This window comes from Scomber scombrus, chromosome 1 (genome assembly GCF_963691925.1).
Source record: "Scomber scombrus chromosome 1, fScoSco1.1, whole genome shotgun sequence".
In the NCBI taxonomy this organism is placed as follows: domain Eukaryota; kingdom Metazoa; phylum Chordata; class Actinopteri; order Scombriformes; family Scombridae; genus Scomber; species Scomber scombrus.
The window spans coordinates 25,395,156-25,416,927 of record NC_084970.1 but is presented as its reverse complement, the minus strand read 5'-3'; the positions used below and the strand labels follow the sequence as shown (position 1 = coordinate 25,416,927).

The following is a 21,772-nucleotide window of genomic DNA, read 5'->3' as shown; positions in this document are numbered from 1 at the left end:
ATCTCTTGGCACTCATGGCTTTGTATTTGTGATTGTCTATTTGTGGCACACAATCTGGACAGGTCAGGGGTCCATCACAGTGCTTACGCACATGGACAGACAATCACAATCACAACTACAGGCAATTTTACAGCCGTCACTTCACCTTTGGACTGCAGGAGGAACATGCTTGTCAGATGTAAACCTTGGAGTTTTTTGTTGTGAGGTGACAGTGTTAACAACTTAGTCATTGTGCCACTGCCTGATAATCCAATGTAAATGGAAATACAATCAACCTGATGCTCACAGGACTAAAACCTCACAGTCCTGTCTCGAAAAAAAAAAAGGAATAATGCATTTAAAAAGTGTTTGCTGTTCCAATACATTTCACTCCCACTGTAAATCCGTTCATGTAAAATCCAATCAGAATCTAAGATTGTTTGTAGAGTACTGGATAATTGAGATCATATCCAACCACACAGGGCATATCTGTCAGAGAATAAACATGATGTTTTTGGAGCTTTAGATTTACTGTGATCACAGCATCAACAAGATTGCATCTACTCTGTGGTTACATAAACATGCAAAACCTATGGGGGATAAAACAGCATGACACATTCATAATGCAATAGTAATGCATTTAATGACCCATTCTATTTTAATTGTGGCTTCATAAATGTCATGGCCTACACAGTGAGGATAAACATGCATCCTGAAAACTGGTTTGGGAAGTTTTTCATTAGCCACCACTACAATGGCACTGTGATAAAGAAAAATGTTCATTGTTCATTTCCAAAAAGATAATAAAATTCCAGTTTATGTTTATTTTTTACAAAAGGGACAAACAGCAACATCAACACTCATCCACACCAAAAAGATTTGCACACATAACTTGACATTTATGGTAAATGGTAAATGGACTGTACTTATATAGCACTTTTCTAGTCTTTTACAACTCAAAACACATTCACCCATTCACACACAGTCATACACTGATGGCAGGGGCTACCACGCAGTGCCAACCTGCTCATCAGGCTAATTTACTGACTCTGAAGGGACCAAAAGGCCTCTGCTTTATATTTGTATTCTGTTTGAAATTTAAAGAGAAAAATTATTCAATATGAAATGTTCTCATTTTCTCTACCACATCAGTATTTTTTTATTATCTGATTGAAAATGTATCCATTATGATTATCCAGGTAGCGTGTCATAGTCAGGCCCCAAGAAAGCTTTCAAGAGCATCACTTTCAGGTCCTCCCATACAGATAGGTTTCCATATTACCACGCGTTAATTATTCATTTATGGTCGCTTGGCACCTCAGTTGGAAAATAAAGCAAATCCTTTGGACCAGTGATACAGAATAGCACAACGACCTCTCTACTGAACCTTTGGTGCATTGTCCATTTGTCTCCTACTGTGGGTAAGAGTGAAACTGGAGCCAACGTGGAGATTATTTCTTGATGTGTAAAACTTGTCTCTTGCACAGCATGAGTCCATAAACAGCCAGAGCAGTGGTGTGTGTGTGCAATGCTTGAAGAACAGCCCCCTTTGTAACATGCAAAATGATATCTCTGCAGTGTAACCATCTCTATTACAGAGGGAAGAGATTGTCTTACCCTTTGGATTTGCTTCAGAGAGCAAGACAAATGAGCTGGAGCTGCTTGCTATTGACTAGTAATGCCAGAGGTAAGCTACAGAAATTAAAAGAATGAGTAAGTGAGATACTGTATAGCCGGTTTTAAAACGAGTTACCATGTATCCATGGATATGAGCTAAACTAAAACAACTGAAACTAACTTAAACAGAGTAACTGATCTCTACTGTCATGAGTTTAAAAAACATGGACCGAGAGGTTTCTTTTTCTGATCTGCTTCAGTTTATTCATCATTTGAATTTGATAATTAAAAATAAAACACATTAAACAACAAATATGCTACATACTATAATATTTGTTTATTTTAATGCATCCATTTAACAAATTTTCACAACATATACAGTAGATATGTCCTTAACAACAGGTGCTCGTCAGTTTTTTTGTTTATTTTTGTTTTATTTTTTTAAGTTTTGCATGTAGTCCAAGCCCTTTGAAAAGTTCTGTATGTCCTGATGATGCGGACGCTTGAAAGTTCAGGAAGCACTCTGGATTGTTGCAGAAATTGACATAATCTCTGTCGCAGTAGGGTGTCGGACAAGCACACTGACAGATGGAGAAAGAGAGACAATCGTTGAAGTAAATGAACAAAATGCACCTTTGTTGGCATTTTGATGGCATCCGGGCATTGCAACTGTTGCCAATTTGTGAAATAATTTTTACACAGTCAATGCATTGTACCAGCAGGGAAGGTATAAATTATTTATTGTAGAAATCAATTTTTACATTCAAATTAGAGATTTTTTTAGCTGTGACAGGCAGCCGTTTCAATTATGTATTATACATAAGTAATATTGCAAGAGACAAGGTTACAGAAATGCCAACAAATGAATTTTGTGATATTGTCAATTCATTCAGGGAACAGTCTCTGCTTTCACTTATAACATTCAAATACTCCCACCACATGTTATGATTAAAAACTCTTAGTGGAATTAAGAACATTGTTGCGAGCATTGTTCATTTATTTTACACACACTGATGTTTACAGGTAAATCAATAATAAAAAACCCTGAAATTTCATATTCATTTACCAGCCAGTGTAAACGCAGACACATCAATCTCGTGCCCTGGGTGGCTGGTAATACTGCTGTGTGGGTCTTGTGCGTCTAGGCTGTCCATCTCCCCCACGGCGAAACTCTAGTGAACTGTCGTAGTACCCATCATCTTCCTCCTGCCATTGTACATTTGATATGGTTGTGATGTTACTGTGGGTAATCAGATTAGATGTCATTCATATTCCATCACCTTTTTTCAACCTACTTGAATACTGATGAATTAGTTGCTTTTGCTAAGTCCTTACAAGTGTATTTTAACGTAAATAATTGTAAATGATGATAAATTCTATTATCAAGGCATGTTTTTCTCCTTACCAAGACGTCAGCAGGAACAGGCTTGATGTTATGCAGCAAGACCTCTTCGCAGTTTCCATAATCACAGAACACAACCACGGCCGTGGTGCCTGATGGATGCACAGCATCTATTCTGGCATGGTAGAACTTTGTGGACACCCACCACCACCACAGAAAGAAACAAATTGAAATCTAATTATCTTAGTGCAAATGTTTCCACATGTCAAAACAAGACATATTTGTCAGTTAATTACAAAGTGACAAACAAATCCGGGACACTGTTAACACTGTGACTGAGACAAAATGAGTCACAATCAAACTAATTATTTGCGTGCTGTCAAGATATTGGACAAAAAATAAATAAATTTACACTTTCACAATCCAACAACATATATTAATGAATTGTCACTGTAACTCTACACTTGAAAAAACATTAAGTTGTCAGCTATGCTGTTATCAATGCTTTAATGACATACCTTGCTGTCTTCCCAGTATAATGCCAGGCACTGGTCTCCAGGCTTCCAGGCATTTTCAACAAGATGACTTCTCTCTGACCCTCGAGGACCTTGACCTTGACCTCTACCTTGCCCTGGCCTTCTTTTAGGTCCTGGATTATTTGAAGTGTTCCTCTTAGGAGGTGGCTGTTGGCTGTTGGCAGGACTAAAGGAGTGTGTTGGCTTGATTGGCCCAGTTCTTTTGTGTTCCAAATCTCCATTTTGGAAATGAGAGGGATCCCCTTTCAAGAGTCGAGAATCTTGCAATAACCTCGCTTCCTGGGACGTCCCTGAGCTTCCTCCTCTCGAAATAAAGTTTGGTGGACCATTTTCCCTTTGACGGTCAGGGTTGTCTGGCCGGTCAGTCTTCCCCTTTCTCCTGCTGTTGTTGGGCTCTTCAATTCTATTGTCTGTGCGCTTATAATTTCCTCTTCCATCCAGGTCGTTGCCTGCAGAATTGGTTGGTTTAGGTGTCGGTGCAGCATTGTCCTTTGCACCTCTCCTGTGAGACGGTCCAGCCATGTTCCCACCACCTCCATCTCCATTTCTGGATCGCTGGTGGAAAGATCCACTAAACTCCGTCTGCTGCTGAGGTTCTTTTGAACGTGTGAAAGTGGTTGGGAAAGAAGGAGGAAAAATCTGCTCATCCCGCATGTCTCTTCTGTCATTTTGCGGTCTGTCTGATGTTCCACGTGACCATCTCTCTTGGCCCTTCCACTGTTGGGCTTGCACTGATGTTTGGGAGGTTGTACAGTTAGAGGGAGGCTCCTGGCCTGGTTTGGGAAAGTCGGTGTCCCTGTGGAAACGAGGTGGTCTGTCATTCCTTTGTTGCCTATGGTCATTATGCGAGGAGAACTTGGTCTGAGATGCGTCTTTGGAGTAATAGTCTGAGTTGGGAAAATTTGCTTTACTCTCATGATGTCTCTGTGGAGCCTGGTTCTTTGGCTCTGGGAAAATAACAAAAAAGGATAGCACAATTAAAAACTGTGGCTAAGCAATAATAGGATAAATATGAAATGAACATTTTTTGCTCTCTACGTTTTGGACTCCTACTTAACATGGCTGAATACTCTGTGCAGTCCACTTCGCAGGAACTATTAGGTGATTGCACATTGACTTCTGTTTTTTTGAAGCCAGTGATGCTTTGGTCTTCCAAAGTAGTGCTGATTTACAGAACATGACCATATTCTCTCCACTCAGGACAGCCAGACAGCCATCTGTTTGAATCCAATCATGATTCTGTCCATGTTGACTTACTGTTATTAATTAACACTATCTAACAACAGAACTGACTCGTGCAATGTGCTCCTTCATATAATGAGTGAAGTAAAGAACAACGGCATGATGGATACAGATTTGAGAGAGATACTGAGGCAGACAAGACCACTTCACCCACCATCAATGGAGAAAACTCCCATCTTGGATTCAAGAAAGTCAAACAGAGTGCTGGGTCCAGATGGCCTTCCTCCTGCTCCCTCATCCTCATCCTCATTTCTGGACCTGCCCCTTCCTCTTCCTCTGGCTGCAAAGAACCCAAAACACACGATTACATGGACGAAATTAGGCACACTTTACACATGATGATTAAGAAAAAAGAAAAAAGAAGAAAAATAAAAAGTAGTTAGTGTGATGGAAATAGTTTCAAGTTGCTGCAAGTTGATTTTCATTACTGAAACAAATACGGCAGAAACTGCTGGTAAAAGTAGAATATCCATCTGAAACCTTATCATGTGCTTGGGAAAATTGATGGCAGCGAAGTGTATAGGCAATTTGTGGTAAATGGACTAAAACAAGCAAAACTGCCAGTGTGGACCTTTAACTAGGCTGTAGGTGATTTTCACTACATTTAAAGAATCCCTACTCAACTCCCACACTCTCCCCCTCACTCTGTAGGAACACAAAGTGTTTCAGGCTATGGGGCACTTTTCAGTCCCAAACAGGCAGAGTGTGTGTGTGTGTGTGTGTGTGTGTGTGTGTGTGTGTGTGTGTGTGTGTGTGTGTGTGTGTGTGTGTGTGTGTGTGTGTGTGTGTGTGTGTGTGTGTGTGATATATATATATATGTCTGTGTGTGTGTGTGTACATATACACATATATATGTACATGTACATGTACATATACACATATATATGTACATGTACATATACACATACACATATATATGTGTATATATATATATGTACATATACAAATACACATATATATGTATATATATATATATATATATATATATATATATATATATATATATATATATATATATATATATATATATATATGTCTGTGTGTCTATGTCTGTGTGTCTATGTCTGTGTGTCTATGTCTGTGTGTCTGTGTGTGTGTGTGTGTGTGTGTGTGTGTGTGTGTGCGTATGAACCTCTGGGTTGGGGTTTGTTGGATTCAGGTACCACAGGGCTGGGTCTGCGAATAGAAGGTCCAGTCAGTAGGCTATTAAGTGCCACCTCAAGGTTGTTGTTATTATCCATTAAAGCCTGCCGAGCAGCCTCCCTGTTAAAGCCCATCTCCATGATGTCTCTGAGAGCACGTTCATCCACCTGTGCAGTGGAAAGCGAGAAGAAAGAGAAGTATCAAAAAAAGTCCCAGAATGTCTGACGTCTATTTAATCACACTGAAAATACAAAATGTGTCAATGTGTTGGTATTGTATGTTTTGTCAAACGAACATACAACAGCACTTGTCAAAGTTACTGCAAAACTAATTGTTCTATTCAACTGTCTTTAACTTAAACTAATAACTAGGAGGCTAGAATCAAAATAAATCACAATAGCCACTTAAACTATTGACTTGCACCTCTTTTCTCTTTTTTATTTAATAGGCAAGATGTGGGTGTCACTTTGTGTTTCATTTCAGTTGGTTCATTTTAGTGTGAATTCAAGTTTTAAACCAGCATTAACACATTCCCAATCCAAACACTATAATATCCTGTTCAATCCTATTTATGTGTTCAGCCCAGGCCTGGCTAAGTTCAGTACAGAAAATTGGCTGGTCACAACACAAAGCTAGACAAATGGACTGCCATTTGATTGGAAAGTCTGGCCAGGGCTCCAATTAATTTAGATTTCTACAATATCATAATCAATTCCACTCATGAGCCATGAAATAAGACTTCAAGGCAGACCAAAGAAACCAAAGACGACAGCAGAACAAGTTCCAATGTTTAAATTACTTTGTAAGAGTGAATGGAGAAAAAAATCATTCTTTTAACACATAAGAAACTTGATATTAAAAAGACTTAAGCAGGTTTGTACAAAATAAGTCTTCTCACCAGCTCTCGATAGTTTCCATCTTGTCTGCTTTCAGTCCTTTCAACCCTGTCCTCTCGTCTCCTCTGTTGGTACGAGTCTCGGCTTCGGTAGGAAGATGCAGCGTTGGATAAATTACTACCTGCGTTTCCTCCACCGCCAAATGTGCGTGGACCCTAACAAGGAAAAGACCCTGAAGATCAATATGGATGCAAGGGTGGACAACACAATTAAGCCACCACAAGAAACTGAACTTTGTCATTGAGATCTTTGATTTGAAGTGTAAAAGGAGATCATGTTATGGGTAAGATTTAATGCCAATGAGCAGCACGATTTTATAACCAAAAAAGCAGTTGATGTGAGAGACAGCAAAATTAGCACATGTGGCATGTAGAGTGGTTTTGAAAATCACATGCCTGATGTTAAAAGTGGAAAATTACACCACATTATATCATTATATCAGCCGCAGCCTTTCCCACAATTAGTAATAAACACACACACCCATGATGAAGGTTTACATACCTCTTTGTTCTTGGCCACCTCAGCAATAGCTGCTGTCCGCTGCTTTTCAAACTCATCATTCTCTTCAGTGCTTTTGACCACATTGAGAGTCTGGAGGGTTTTCCTCTGGTCTAATTCTCTACTGTCTACTTCCCCCTTCCTTGCACACTTCTGTAAGGAGCAGAGAAAAGAGAAAGTAATAACATATTCTGAAAGATCATTCTCAGTCATTTATAACTGTGTTAGAAAAGCATTATTCCACTTGACATTTTTCCATATTTGGTGGTTTTGACTGAAATTATAATGAGGTCATCTGCAGTGTTAAAGCTATACTGAATTATTTTGTTGTAGCAACCAAAAGCAACCCAAATCCAAAAGCAGCCTCCCAGCGTACTGTTAATGTTTTGAATGCCAAGTGTGAACTGTACTGACTTTCCAAAACATCAACAGTGAGTTGGGAAGAATGGAGATGGAAACTCAACACTTCATGCAGCTGTTTCACGACTGCGGGAGGTGATGACTCAGTCATAAAAGTTCCAAACTGAGTGGAGCAGCAGTGACCTTTGCTTGAACAGATTCATCATCTTTTTGTTGCATTTGCTGTGATCCCAGCACGGTAAGAGATAAGAAGAACAATTATAAAGCCAGAGGTGATTTATCTGAAGAAATGGGAAGAAAGAGCAGCTGATGAAGAGGTTACTCTGATGAACTGTTAGACAACAAAAGAAGGAGGACTGGCACCAGGAGAATTGTGCAGAAGTGGACAACTTTTTGATTAAATATTATCGATGACATGCCAAATGTAGTTCATGACAAATTACGACAACAAAGACATTATATTTATTACTCCTGGTGGTACCTAGATATGCAGATACTATTGGATTTATTTGATGCTATTGTTTTTATATTTTAAAGGACGACTCCACCTGTGTTCCTCTCCAGGTTTTTCAAAAGGAAACACACACTCAGCCGTTAGGAAAAAGCATTGATGTGGATTAAAGCCAGAACGCTTAAGACCTCCCCCTATAAACCACCCACACACACACAGACACACACACACGTGCATGTACACACACACACACACACACACGCATGCACACACACAGTCTGCTAAGAGCATCTTTCAAACATACTTGCTTGCACTATGTCACAGCAAATTGTCCAGATATACTACGAGCCATGTTGCAGTGCTGAGTCTGAGTGTGTGAGATGTTTATAAATGCAGAGGAGGTTCAGACAGCTGCTGAGTGCTCGGAGCTCTGGAGGAGGAGCAGCAGCAACAGTGAGTGCTTAGTCCGCCTCTGTGGCTACTGGCTGGGCATTTAGGGGCTTTATATCATGCTGCGTTATATTTACCTCGGAAGTTGGAAGTTGGAGCTGGGAATGACATCACACCCAAGTTTGATTAATTCCAGTTAGAAGTCAGAAAACCAGTTGTAGCCAGGTTAGTCATTGATAGCAATACCAGTTAATAAAAAGGCATTTTGCTGTATTTTGCAAATACAAACAGCATAGCAACATGTCCACAGATAGAAGTTGGACAGTGCTGTGTGTACGACTGATTTAATGACACACAAATCAGCAAAAACTGTTAATAAACACGATATTACTACAACTTTATCACTATTGATGCACAGGGCTACCATCTTGTATTTTGAGGTTGGGGTTGGTGAGGTTTGTCTGTCTTTCCGAGTCGGAGATCCAACTTCAGGGGGCGTTTCAGTTGCGATGTCCAACTGGGAACTCTGAAATTCCAACTCTAAGTACAACTGTAACGCACCATCAGTTCATATGTGGCGACGCATTATGCAGTCATGTCATGTGGGAAAAAGGTTTTAGAAGGGCTTGGGAAAATGGCATTTGACACTAAAAGATACATACTATATAATAAATAATAAATAATAAGAATAAAAATGAAAAACTACACACGCTAGGGATGGGCATGATTAATCGATGATCGATAATTGATCGTTAAAAAGGTTGTCGATCACATGACATTTTTATCGATCAAACGCTGGTTTCAAACAGAAGTTGTGTTGCGTAGTGTGAGTCTTGAAGCAATGCAATGAATTTCACTACCAACGGGGGGCGATATTTGACAGAGAAAAGGGCTCAGCTACCTACCAGCTGCCGTAGATATCAAACGTAAACATGAAGAGGTCCTTTTCAAACTAAAAATGACGGAGTTCATTGGATAGCGCGACAATGCCTCTGCATCCCAACTACTTCGGTCCCGTCAGAGCGTTTCAGCTGCTGGACTGACTGTCACCAGGTTGCGCTCACTGATCCCTGAGCATGCTAAAATGCTAACATGCTAATCAACAAGAATCAGTAGGCTGGAGTTACTTTACTTTGTTAGCAGTGGACAGTCACCACTGTAGCCTTTAGGTGAGTCACTTTTGTTGTTTTATGAGGCTCTAGTTAAATAAGCATAATTGTGAAGTAACACTATCTCTGTCACTCACTCTCCCTCTTTCTCTCTCGGCTCGGCTAGGTGCATTTTGGAGTCCTTTACGTTATATTTTGGCAAAAACTGTCAGTCCAGAGTAATATTCAGTTTTTTGATTAAGTTGTTATTAGATCTGATTGTTTTTTTGGAAGTGTTTCTAAAATAGGCTCAATCGTGTTTAAGAGCGCTGTATTGACTGATATGTGAAGAAGTTCGAAGCTCGGAGCTTCGGGCTCAGCTGCTTTTACAAGCGTCCCGTATCATGGCATTTTTAAGATAAAAAATAATGATTAATCGATAATTGATCGTTAATTTTGCCGATGATCGATCAAGAAAATGTATTCAAATGCCCATCCCTAACACACGCTACAGAATGATGTCACGGATAAACCTTAAAAAATTCAAAAAATAATGTATCCGCCCTTTAATTTTGGGATCTTCTACTTGTGTTAAAAGCTTTAAAAAGGGCGCGCAGGTGGTCGAGTGGTAAGAGCGCCTGCCACATATGCAGCCGACCCCAGTTCGAATCCCGGCCGGAGGTCCTTTGCTGCATGTCACACCCCCTCCTCTCCTGTTTCCTGTCTGTCTACTGTTAAATAAAGGCATCTGTGCCGAAAAAAATCTTTAAAAAAAAAAAAAAAAAACAACCTTTAAAAAGTCTCAACAGCACCTCCTCTGTGTCACTGTTACTCTGGATAATCCACAGACCACACTGTGGACAAGTCCGTTTTTATATTCAGTAGAGAAAAGTTGCCAAAGGAAACCAGCCAGGCTAGCTAAGCTATTGGGACAAAGTACATTGGAAGGGCTTGAGAAATTTCACCAATACTATCTGCATCATTTGACCTATTTGATTAAATACATTTTTGATGTCTATGATCATTTAATGCTACCTTCTTTGAATGTACTTAAATGCACCAAAAAGTACTATTGACTTAACTTAAGTTCACTGATGTGGTAAAAACCAGCCAATCATCTCTCATTTAAAAAAAAAAAAACATCCAACATGGCAGCCCCTTACTGTGACAACGCTTGCGAGTAGCAGGAACTGGGAGAAGTGGAACTGACTGATAGAACAGAGAACCAGGGAAACAGGCACAGGTTTGAAGAGAATCTACTTCGAAGTGCCAATTACCTTGGAAGAGGATAATATTTATATATAACAACTCTCGGCAGACATCCATTCAACACTGAGTCCTGGAGTGACCTAGCATTAGAAATACAGAACCACTGAAAATCTAGGGAATGCTCAGTGATAATTCCCAAATGCTCCTCATCCAACTTTACCAGGCTTTAATAAATCCAAACTGAAGAGCGAGTAAAAATCCCAAAATCCATGTGTCAAACTGATAGGGCTGTATCCCACTCTGTAGCTGTGAACCTTGCCAAAGGATACTGACTCAGACTGAATACTTGTTAAATAAGACATCACTGGATTTAATTTTCTGGAAATAGTGGTGATGAGGCACACCTCAAAAATTAAGGTTAAATTCTTTATGAAGGCTACTTAGAACAGAGCATAGTCATTGCCTTCAAATGTAATACTACTCTGTATAGATGAAAACTGTTTGACAATGTGATCCAAATCTCTACTTTTATTACAGGTGGTGTACATACTGCCTTTTAATCTATCCTCACCTGTTTCTGCCAGTTGCCACAGCAATTTAATTTAATACGACTACAACAACACATAATTCTTTGCGAGTAAACTGTCATTGGTCAGTACACGGTTTGCAGCATGTGTTGTACGACAGCAGGAGAATTAAAATTCAGTCATGCATTTTAAAGATTCATGAAGAACAGCACAATTAGTTCAAAAAGATCAGAGAGAACATTGCCAAGAAAAGGACATCAAGGCCACTCCTGGATCCAGCCTTGTGTCTGGCCCCCAGCATTCATTTGTGAGGTTATTGTTATTCAACAGTACCTTTGACACATTTAACCACTACTGAAATATAATTTCCATAAACTTGTATTTCCTTTATTATTTTTTCTAGTTTGTTATTTTCTATTGCTTTTTTTATTTTATTATGTTATACTTTGAATTATTATTACCCTCACCTGACCAAAGGGCACAAAAGGAGGAGGTCCACCTTCTGCTCCGATGTTATTCCTGCTGTGTTTGGCCAGACTCTGAAATGGAAAATAAAAGGGAGACCATTCTAAAAAACTGAGACAAAAGGCATTCCCAGTATTGACAGACTGGTGGTGGTCTTTAATGCAGATGAAAATGATTCAAAATTGTGAATATCATATTTCTTAGTAAAAGCAGCTGAGCCATCATTACAAAAGCCCCCCTCACCCTTTGCAGCTCCCATTTCTCCACCATATGATCAACCTCTCCTCCAAGGACGGAGATTTTCGAGTCGTCCAGCAGCAAAAGACCATTTTTAACCTGGATTGTACCAAGGAGCTTTACTTTTGTTCCAGGGGGGGTATTTAGACTGCAAAAAAAAGAGAGCACATTTTGGTCATTTTGATATTGTGATTCACATATTTATGTTCAAGACACATTTGAGGGTTCAAGACACTATAACTACAGGTACCAGACTCCACACCCTACTGCCTTACCCATACCACTTTATAAATGACATGGAGCAGTGCCAGGGGATGGGTGGCGAGGCTAGGAGAGACTATTAATAATCCCAGCTGCTCACCCATCCTCATGGTAAATTAAAAGCCCCTCTATCTCATCAGGCCTGATAAGGCCTCTGCCTCTCTCATTAGGAAAGCACAGGGACTTAGAGGGATTTCCAGCTACTGATGCCTGATGCCACAGCAACAATTAGGGATTTCACTCCAAACCTCTGGGGTGGATGCTGGTCTCATGATAGCAGCCAATGCAGAAGTGAGGCACTCTCTATCCTCGATCCAATCACATACAAGCACATACACACCATCCTACAAACACACTATTCACTCTGATCAATGTTGCTACTTAATGCTTAATTGTCATGTCTCTAAATCACTGTCTCACACACTGAACCATCCCCAACAGCTCCCTCATGCCTGTAATCCATCTCATCCTTCTTTGCGCCCTCACGCACACTAAAGCGGACACTTTCGTAAGAAACACTAACCACTGCTGTTGGTAGCGAGCGTGTGTGTGCCGCTCATAAAGAGGGGATTTGTTCTGTTCTTTCCTCTCTTCCCATCAGGAAGTCAAGGCCCACATTCTGGCCACTCCACCTGTACAGACTGGCTAGTCACCATGGCAGCAGTCACCAAGGCCACCGTTGCTGGGATGGAGATGTAATTAAGGCTGGGAATTGTTAGATCAGCTGCCACAACGTGGAAATTGCAGATAAAGGGAAAATTGAGGCATGTGGTAGGCTGAGAGTGTTGTCAAGGAGGTGAAGGAGAAGGGTGTGTGCAGAAAGTCACACATTTGTTTTTGAATCTATAAGAAACTGGCTGTCGAACAAAGCTTTACATCTATGTAGCTACAAGAAGCAAGCATGATTTTTTTATTTTTACAGTTAATCATTTTATAAAACAAAGACAATTAACATAATATTTACATAGTAATTAATAGTGATAACGATTTCCAAAACAATTACACCCCATCATTTGCACTAAATCTAACCCATTTCTACAAGCAACAAACTAGTAAAATAGGCACCTGATCTTGGACAGATGTTTAAACTCCAATCCAACACAGGTGGTATGGCCATCTGTCATTTGTAGGCGCAGCATTCTTGGTGCGCCCTGGGACTCCTCGTGGTCCTTAGAAGCCGAGATGTTCCTCAACTTCTGCACCTGGAGGACACATGGACCCTCCAACTGGCCATGTAAAAGAGAGAACAAAAGAACTGTGGCTTAAAATGCAAATCAGCAGCATGCATGGGAGAATTGTAACAGCAAAGTGTGAGGAAAAAAAACCCTGGCAATTTGAATAGATGTACATTTCTGACACATATTAGAAATAGATAACTCAATTTAGCATACCTGTGACAGCACAGGTTTATTTATTCCTCTGATCTGCTTAATGGATTACGTTTAGTTTTGTTGTGATCACTAATAACTTATTCTGCTCACCAGCTCTGTTCTGTTCAACAACGATCTCTACTTTCCACAGACAGATTCTTTTAACAAGCCATGTGTAAATGCAATTAATGCAAATATGTGTGATGCAAAACAGATGGTGCAAAACCGAACATCATTAAAGCTCACATCACATTCATTCTGTTCAACATACATTATATACTGTATGAGGCAGGCTGTAAGTATGAGTGTACATCTTATTCTGAAGCCTGAAGGGAGCACGGCTTAAGCTCACATAAAATTACACGTTTTAATCCTATGACAATATCTGGATCATTTTCTCTCTCCAGTTGCTCAACTCCAGTTTCACAGGTGAAGAAACCTTCCCAGATCCTAGTTTGTCAGTGTGTTAGGGCCATCTAGTGACCTTCATGAGAACTGCACCTCAGTTAAGACATTAAGATAGAAGAAAAAAAGAGGCTGTGGTGCATCATGTCCCACTAAATTCATATAACACATGGCATACATGATACCATTTTCATAAATGTAGCACTGAAATGGAAATATAAAGATTTCCTTCCAACTCACCTTTTCAATCCTTCCACTATTGATGTCAGATGGTAGAAATGTTCTCCCAATAGGTCTAAGATCACTCTGCAAGAGATTAAAAAGAAAGAGAAAAAATATTTCATGTCATTAATGCTGACATGAAATAATGCAATAGAGTTTGCCTTAAATATTTAGCATTCCTTTTTTTTTTTTTTTTTACTTGAATGGCACTGTGCCGCGTGATAAACATAATCTGCTTAATGCTTTTCATCCTCGTGTTAGGGATGAGCCCTTTCACCTCAGTCCCAGACATGGATATCATGGAGCCAGTTCAAAGCAGTCAAGTAATCATACCTGTTCACTATTAGGCTACTTTGCAGTACTTGCAGCATTGTACAGTATGTATATGGTGTAATTTTGAGGGTATATGGTTTATTAAGTACATACTAATTCAAACTAAAACCATGTCTTATTGCTAATATCTAATAGTAAAGCATTTAAAATGTCCTTGTAATCAAGATCAATGTTCACCTGTCTGCAAATCCCCATACTGCAAATTTCACTTAGATTTCTGTTTGTTGTACCAAGGCAGAAAAAAGACACCTGCAACAAACTCATCCTATCACCAATTCCAAAAGTGTCATTACCATCACTTTTACAATCCATACTGTGCCATACTTATGTTATCATTATCATTGCTGTTGTTACTGTGCCTCTCTGTGCTTCTCTCTAAACTCAACTGGTCAAGACAGATGGTCGCACACCTAGAGCCCAGTTCTGCTTGAGGTTTCTTCCCATTAAAGGGGGGCTTTTCATGGCTGTTTTCGCCAAGTGCTCACTCATGGGGGAAAGTTGGGTCTCTTTAAATTGTATTAAAACGTATGGTATAGACCTGCTCTATGTGAAAAGTGCCTTGAGATCATTTTTGTTGGGATTTCGCGCTATATAAATTAAAAATGCACATTTTTAATGGCTTTGAGGAAATGGGGCCATCGCTGTTATTTTGCAAAGCAGCAACTGCCTCCTATTAATTCTAAAGCTGATTTTAAGATGTAACTGTTTTTAATGCCCTATAAGATCTAGCCCTATGTTACTACATGTTGGTTCAACCAGCTATGTGGTAATAAGTCTGAGTGTAGTCTGACATCTTTTGGCAGCACTTTAGTCCAAAACATAAAGGTCAAGGCTTTTGCAGTAAATGCATCTCCTGTATGTTGTGGACGTTTCTGCTGCATCAGGTCAGCAGAACCATTGTTTTATTTTCAATCATTGTAAAAAATCTTACAGAAAAGCATTTTGAATGAAAATTCTACTACAGTTTCTTGCCATTATTATCATTTTTGTTTTTATATATTGTTTAGTCTCATGTTGACATTAGCCTTTTGAGTTTTTCAAATGTACATATTTATTATGTTTATTATTGTTGTTATTATCATTATTGTTAGCTAATCAACATTACATGTTATCTCTCCGTGGAATGAAAATCTACACACTTCTGGCTTCGTGTTAATTTCTAATGTTATGTATGGAGGTAGGCAATGGATTTAACTGGTTGATCAAAGAGAAAAAAGGAAATAGTTTGATGTTAAGGTGCAAGATAATCACTCAACAGCTGGGGTGACTGAAGATGGATTAAGCCAATGATCGATCCTCCAATTGTACTTTTCATACAATTTCACTTTCCCTAGTAAACATGTCAAAAATACTCAATCTCCAGAGAAAAGAGAGTTTAATAACCAGTTTCAGTTTGTGTGACCATGGTTCAGTCTGTTTCACTAGCATGTATCTTTGGCCTTGTACAGAGGTATACACCCGTGAAACAATTAATACGTGTAAACCCAATGAATCACCAAAATGTATCATAAACATTTCTAGCAAGAGTTTACAGTGCAAACCTATTTCTTAATATAATATCATCACAAAAAAATGACATAGTATAAAGTACCAGTAAAACGTTTGGATACATTTTCTCACTATAGAGAATGGGAAGATGTGTCCAAACCTTTGGTTGGTAATGTATAATTTGTAAGATTTCACTTACATCAAGTGCAATACGAATGATATCATTGTGCGTTATTTTCTCAGCAGATCCTTTCAATTCTGCTATGCCTTCATCACTGAGGTACCTGTAACACGACAAAGAAGGCAGAGAGGGGAAATTACAATTTTGGCAGAAGTAGCAGGTGAGCATGCCTGACTGCCACAACATTCACTTTAACACATTAACCATTGAAATCTTCAACAGAGCATCTACTCACTGCACTTAAATCACAAGAAATCTCTCTCTATATACACACACATATACACACACAACCACACATATATATATATATGTATGTATGTATGTATGATTAAGATGACAGACACATTTGATGTCTCAATCACAATTCTGTGGGCTTGAAAAAAATATTATGTAAATGAATCCTAAAACCTTCCTTTTTTAGAAAAACACCCTGCCATAGCACTTATTGATGTATTATTAATGCTTTGTTTTAAGGCAGAGCAACTGTGAGGCAGGATTGAGCCCTCAGCAACTTTGCCCAGATTTGATCACATGAATAAAACAGGACAACCTCATGAGCATAGTTAAATGTAACATGGGCGCATATTCTGTATAATATAACATGTCTAATTGGGTTTCATTCCAATAGCCTCAGCGAAGCGGTACAACTCCAAAAAAGGGTACGGATGTCTGGTTAAAATGTGACAGGGGTTTGGGCCCCTGATGGAGACGTAAGCTGAAATACTGGGCTTTGATCAGGATAACGCTGTTTGAATAAAGACGACGTTTAGTCCTCCTTCAAGCATTAAAGAGCTCCAACCAGCATAGATTTGATGGGGTTGAGGTGCTTCTTCATTTGATAAATGTGACCCCAACCCATTAACAACCCCGTAAAACTATAAAGGGGTATCTTACACGCTTACAGATGGATGTTTTTGAAGATGAAAGTGGGCTAAACCAAGTCAGCACTAAATTATAGATATTAGACAGTATTGCTTGCTGCTGTGAAGTTCTGACTTTCAGATGTGTTATAACTGTTGATGAAGGTCTGTCCGCTTATAAAATGCCTCCAGGTGTCTTTAAGCACCCCTGCATGTCACATTGATAGGACTGCTTATCTGGTTAGCATGCACTGTAGCGTTATGCTAATCAAATGCTAAGTGAGTATTAGCTAGCTAACGTTGTTCACCTCGCTTGCTGCTGTCTTCATTTTGCCTAAATGGAAACTAATAAAGTCGCCACAGCGCGCAAAACTTTAAGTGGCCGTGTGTACTTTGAAGACATTCAAACTTGCGTTCATGTGTAAACACATTACGTTTAGCATTAAGAGTTACCCCACATCAATTTTGCAGCACTGCTAGTTAGCTAGCTAGCTGACGTTAGCTACTATGCTACCTACCAGCCCTCTTTGGTCAGGGAATCTGTCAAATCGGTCATTTTCGTCCAAGCTGTAGAAGTTTATATGAAGATACAAATATATCCAAGTGAGCACACTTGAATGAACACTATCTGATTCTGCAATACATATTTTTCGTCTAACAATGATAAAGCTTGCTAATGAGTATTTAACGACCCTACGTTACATACGTCTACGAGTATGGAGTGTCGAAAGGGTCAAAAATGTATTTTCCTATTTCGGTTTCGGTTTTTTTTCTTATGAAGTGCTTCAGCGGGAAAGGCTGTCTAATATCCACTTGCATCTTTTATTATTTAGACGTTTAATTAATTTTAGTTTTCCGCTTGATGTTCACCCCTGTTTGTTTGCAGGGCTATTATAGGCTAGTTTAGAAATTTTCATTAGTTTTTTTATTTTATTTAGTTTTTCAGTTTTAGATTTTTTTTATTTCAGTTTAGTTTAAGTTAGTTTCACAAGTGATTCAGTAGTTTTATTTTTATTTTTGAGAAATTGAGACACTTTTTTAGGAAAGCCTTGATTTGTAGAAGTTGAAAAAGATGAAAGAATGCATGGTACCAAGTATGGTTTACCAAGTCATTGTTTAGGCTATTAAAGGTACCATATTGTGCAAAGCTATTTTATTATTTTATTCTTAAAACATTAACAAGGCTCAACCCACAGCGGAGCTCAGTAATTATCACCTGGAGCTAAACTTTAAATAGTCTGCATTAATAGCTAGAAGCTGCTGCAGAATTGAGGTGTTAAAATATGAGTACACCCAAATGACAGATACGCCAGCAAATGAGCTCACATGGGGTCTACTATGGCATGTGTTCTTTGCGTCTTTAGTTATCTGAGAACATACTGTAGCAACATTTGTCTCAGTTGTGGTCATGTTATGTGATGTTATGTAATGTTTAGTTTACCACCCTGAACCAACGTGATCCATTCCAAAATGCTTATGAAGGCTGTGCATATGCACTATCAATGAAGCAAAGTGGGATTTTGTACCATCTCAATCTACCACAAGATGGCAGTATATGCCCACTGAAACGTTAACACGGTGTCTACTCTCTAGATGCAGGTTTTGTAAGAGTGTTTTTTACTTTAAAGCCCCTGCAATAGAAATGGGAATCTTAATGGGATTCTATGTCTGCTATATGACAGTCCAGTAATGAAAAATTCCCTTACTGAGTCTGAGATTTTGAGTTTAATTCTGACCTTCTTGTCCGATGTCCCATAACCCAATGTAAAATGAAGATTCTTTAGTCAAAGTTTCTACTGTCAAATTATCCATAATTGTTATATAGAAAACAGACACTATTCAGTATAGTTTGACTGTATATATTTTGTGACTGAACTTGTGAATTGTGAGGGAAAATCAGATTTTTGTTGAAACACAACAGTATATAAAGCTACATAAAATATCCCTGCCCAAGTCAATTAATAAAAAAAAACTGAAAAAATAGTGGTGATAGTGGTTATTAATTAATTGGGTGGTTTTAAGACACAATACAGTATATATTAATAGTTTTTATTTGTTCATGATGTGGCAATGTTGTCTAGAAATACCCATGACAATAAAACCAAGAGAGAAAAAATGTTTAAATTCAAACTGATTTCTTAATTTGTTTAGGTGGATCTTCTGAATGTGGATTGTTTCTTTAAATAGCTGAGATCAATGTCATTATCAATACGAGAAAAAAAACAAAAAACAAAAACAAATTGTCTATTGTCTGGCCTTTGGGGCCTTTTGCTCGTCCCTGCAGCAATTCTTTGAATGATTTGGAAGGGTTGATGCTCTCATTGTCTGAGGGGATTAGCAAGGCACTATGCCACAAGGGTTGTGGTTGGCTCGATGAGTGTTAACGCACTGCTGGCAGACATGCAGACAGACCTTTTGGGGACTTGAGGAGTAAAGGTCTTTAAAGATAATGAGATTTCAAGAGGTTGAATTCAAAGAAAGTCCCATTTGATTTAATAGCTGAAGGTTTCATTCAATGGTGACGTTTGACTTCAGATTTTCCCTTAAAAATATCATACAACAAAACTTATTTTTCAAAATGTACATGCCAAATCTGTTATTACTTGTTATTATATAAGGTATTAATATAAAATCCATGCTTGTACAAATTTCCATCTGTGTGTCAGGTTACCTATGAGTGAGAATGAGATCCAGTCCTTTTTTTAATCTGTTTTTTGTTTTATATTTTGCTGCTTGATTTCTTAAAGATTCCTGCTAGAACTGAGAAAATGACCTAGACTAATAGTCAGCTGTAGTCTTGAAGTAGAAAGGCAGTGGGAGTGTTAACATTACTAATAGCTTTTTATCCTATTGCCATCATTAGGTAACATATATTCCCACGAAGAAAGTCACACATGATCAAGCGTAACTGCTGAATATCAACATCAACCAAAATTCTGTAAAACATCTTAAAACAGCATCTGCGAGCACTCAACAATATTGAGGGGTTCACAGTCAATTTAATATATTTGCCTATAATCCATGAGTTTCACAAAGAGGGGCACAAATGTTTCATACTGGTTTGCTTTACACTGTAAAATACTGATACGCTGATACTGTAGGCTATGTGTAGGGGGAGCAAATCATATTTTGAGTATAGCATATGAGCAATGTTTCTGTTTGTTGCATCACATAATTTTATTGCTGTTTGCATCTGAGAAGGTATTTAGGAATTTAGCTTTAGGCTTACTCTTAAATTGCCAAACAAGACTGAAAAGCAGTCTCAGTAGCCTATAACAATCTGATCCTAAAACATGACAAAAAACAAACAAGTAACAAACAAACAGCATCAATTTACATACTAACCCAAGCTCCACACAAAGGTTTGGTGTTTGTTGGCTCCTGTAAACAGGACAGGGTAGGATAGTCTATGATGGAGAGAAAGGGGAAACTAATTTTCTAAAGTATATTTAAAATTATCTGCATATCTCACAAGTGTGTATTTGTGGTAATGTGCCAGTTTTGTATTAAAGCTTTGCTGAAGCGTCCTGTGGGTTAATCAGCATAATTTAATGGTAACGCTGTAAAAGCTGCAATTTGTGAAAAAACTCAAACAACCATGACCCAAGGATGTCAAACATATAGCCAGAACCGGCCAGCCAAGGGATCTAATCTATGGCCCACTGAATAACTTTCCCAAAATATACCAGGTTTCAGGAGCTAAAGTTAAACTGTGAGGAGCATACTTCATGTAAAATGCTGCTTCAGAGGCTTTTCTGCCCTGAACAGAATATAATCCTCTGAAGAAACAATGAACACATATTGTGGTCATATTTAAACCATTCATACAAAAAAAATTGTTTTTTTTTCTCTCAGTATACTCAGTATAACGGATAACAGTTACATTTATTTAGTCAATAAATTAATCTATGTAACGCCATTACATGTAACTGGTCACTCCCCAACACTGTATATAATATGTTATTTATAGGTTATTATGCAATGGTTTTACTTTTCCGGCCCAATTGAGATGAAATTGGGCTGTATGTGGCCCTTGAGTTCAACATGTTACATAAACGATCGATACTCCGGGATACCCAGGTTTAATAAAACGAACCACCCCCAATATGATATTCGCTTGATTGACAGCTCACTGTAGCCAATCAAATGCACTGTATGTAGACCAGAAGCGGATGAACCAATGACAGTTCATTCTTTGTGGCTCGATGGATTCTATTGGTCTGATTGAACACGCGGACCCGGACATACTCGTTGCGCGGGTCTGTCAAAAAATATCTACTCTTAAAATTACCAGCTAACGCCTTTGCTACATTTTGACATAACTACATAGCAATAATTCAATGGTGGGATAAAATAAGTGACTGGAGAAGACCGCGCTGTAAAAGCCCGCCGCATTCCCTCGGTTAGCGGAAACTGAAGTCTTTACGTGACAGTCCTTAAATTGGATTAGCGCTGAGTAAAGCCACCAGTGAGTGATAGGGATGCAAACCTGCTAACGTTGGTTAGCTAAACCGATACTTGGGCGTGAAGCTTTGAGAATATAAAGTAAGGTATGGACTTCTGATTTTGACAAACTGGTGGGATTTACAGCTATGCATTAACCAATGTTAGTAGTCTGGTCAAGGCAAGCTACCGGACAATTGTGCGTGTGTCCTTTACAGTTTTAGGTGCT

At 38.7% G+C, this 21,772-nt stretch overlaps 1 protein-coding gene and 1 long non-coding RNA gene across 3 annotated transcripts in view; one reads left to right on the top strand and one right to left on the bottom strand.

Moving 5' to 3' along the window:
• The window catches only part of LOC133991015 (uncharacterized), a 558,552-nt gene that overhangs the window by 172,168 nt on the left and 364,612 nt on the right, over positions 1–21,772 (top strand). The gene's annotated exons all lie outside the window — the stretch shown is intronic.
• On the bottom strand, positions 1,854–17,799 carry tdrd3 (tudor domain containing 3). Of its 2 annotated transcripts, XM_062424070.1 has the most exons (14): positions 17,619–17,799; positions 16,259–16,343; positions 14,257–14,322; positions 13,307–13,467; positions 11,987–12,128; positions 11,746–11,817; positions 7,257–7,406; positions 6,758–6,910; positions 5,849–6,026; positions 4,871–4,996; positions 3,457–4,421; positions 3,002–3,127; positions 2,663–2,802; positions 1,854–2,177 (listed from the first exon to the last, which is right to left on the bottom strand). In XM_062424070.1, exons 1-13 carry the CDS (start codon positions 17,654–17,656, stop codon positions 2,686–2,688), a joined length of 2,379 nt encoding a protein of 792 aa, XP_062280054.1. In that variant the 5' UTR covers positions 17,657–17,799; the 3' UTR covers positions 1,854–2,177; positions 2,663–2,685. The 2 variants fall into 2 exon arrangements, with proteins under 2 accessions (XP_062280054.1, XP_062280062.1); XM_062424078.1 differs by having other exon boundaries at positions 1,854–2,836.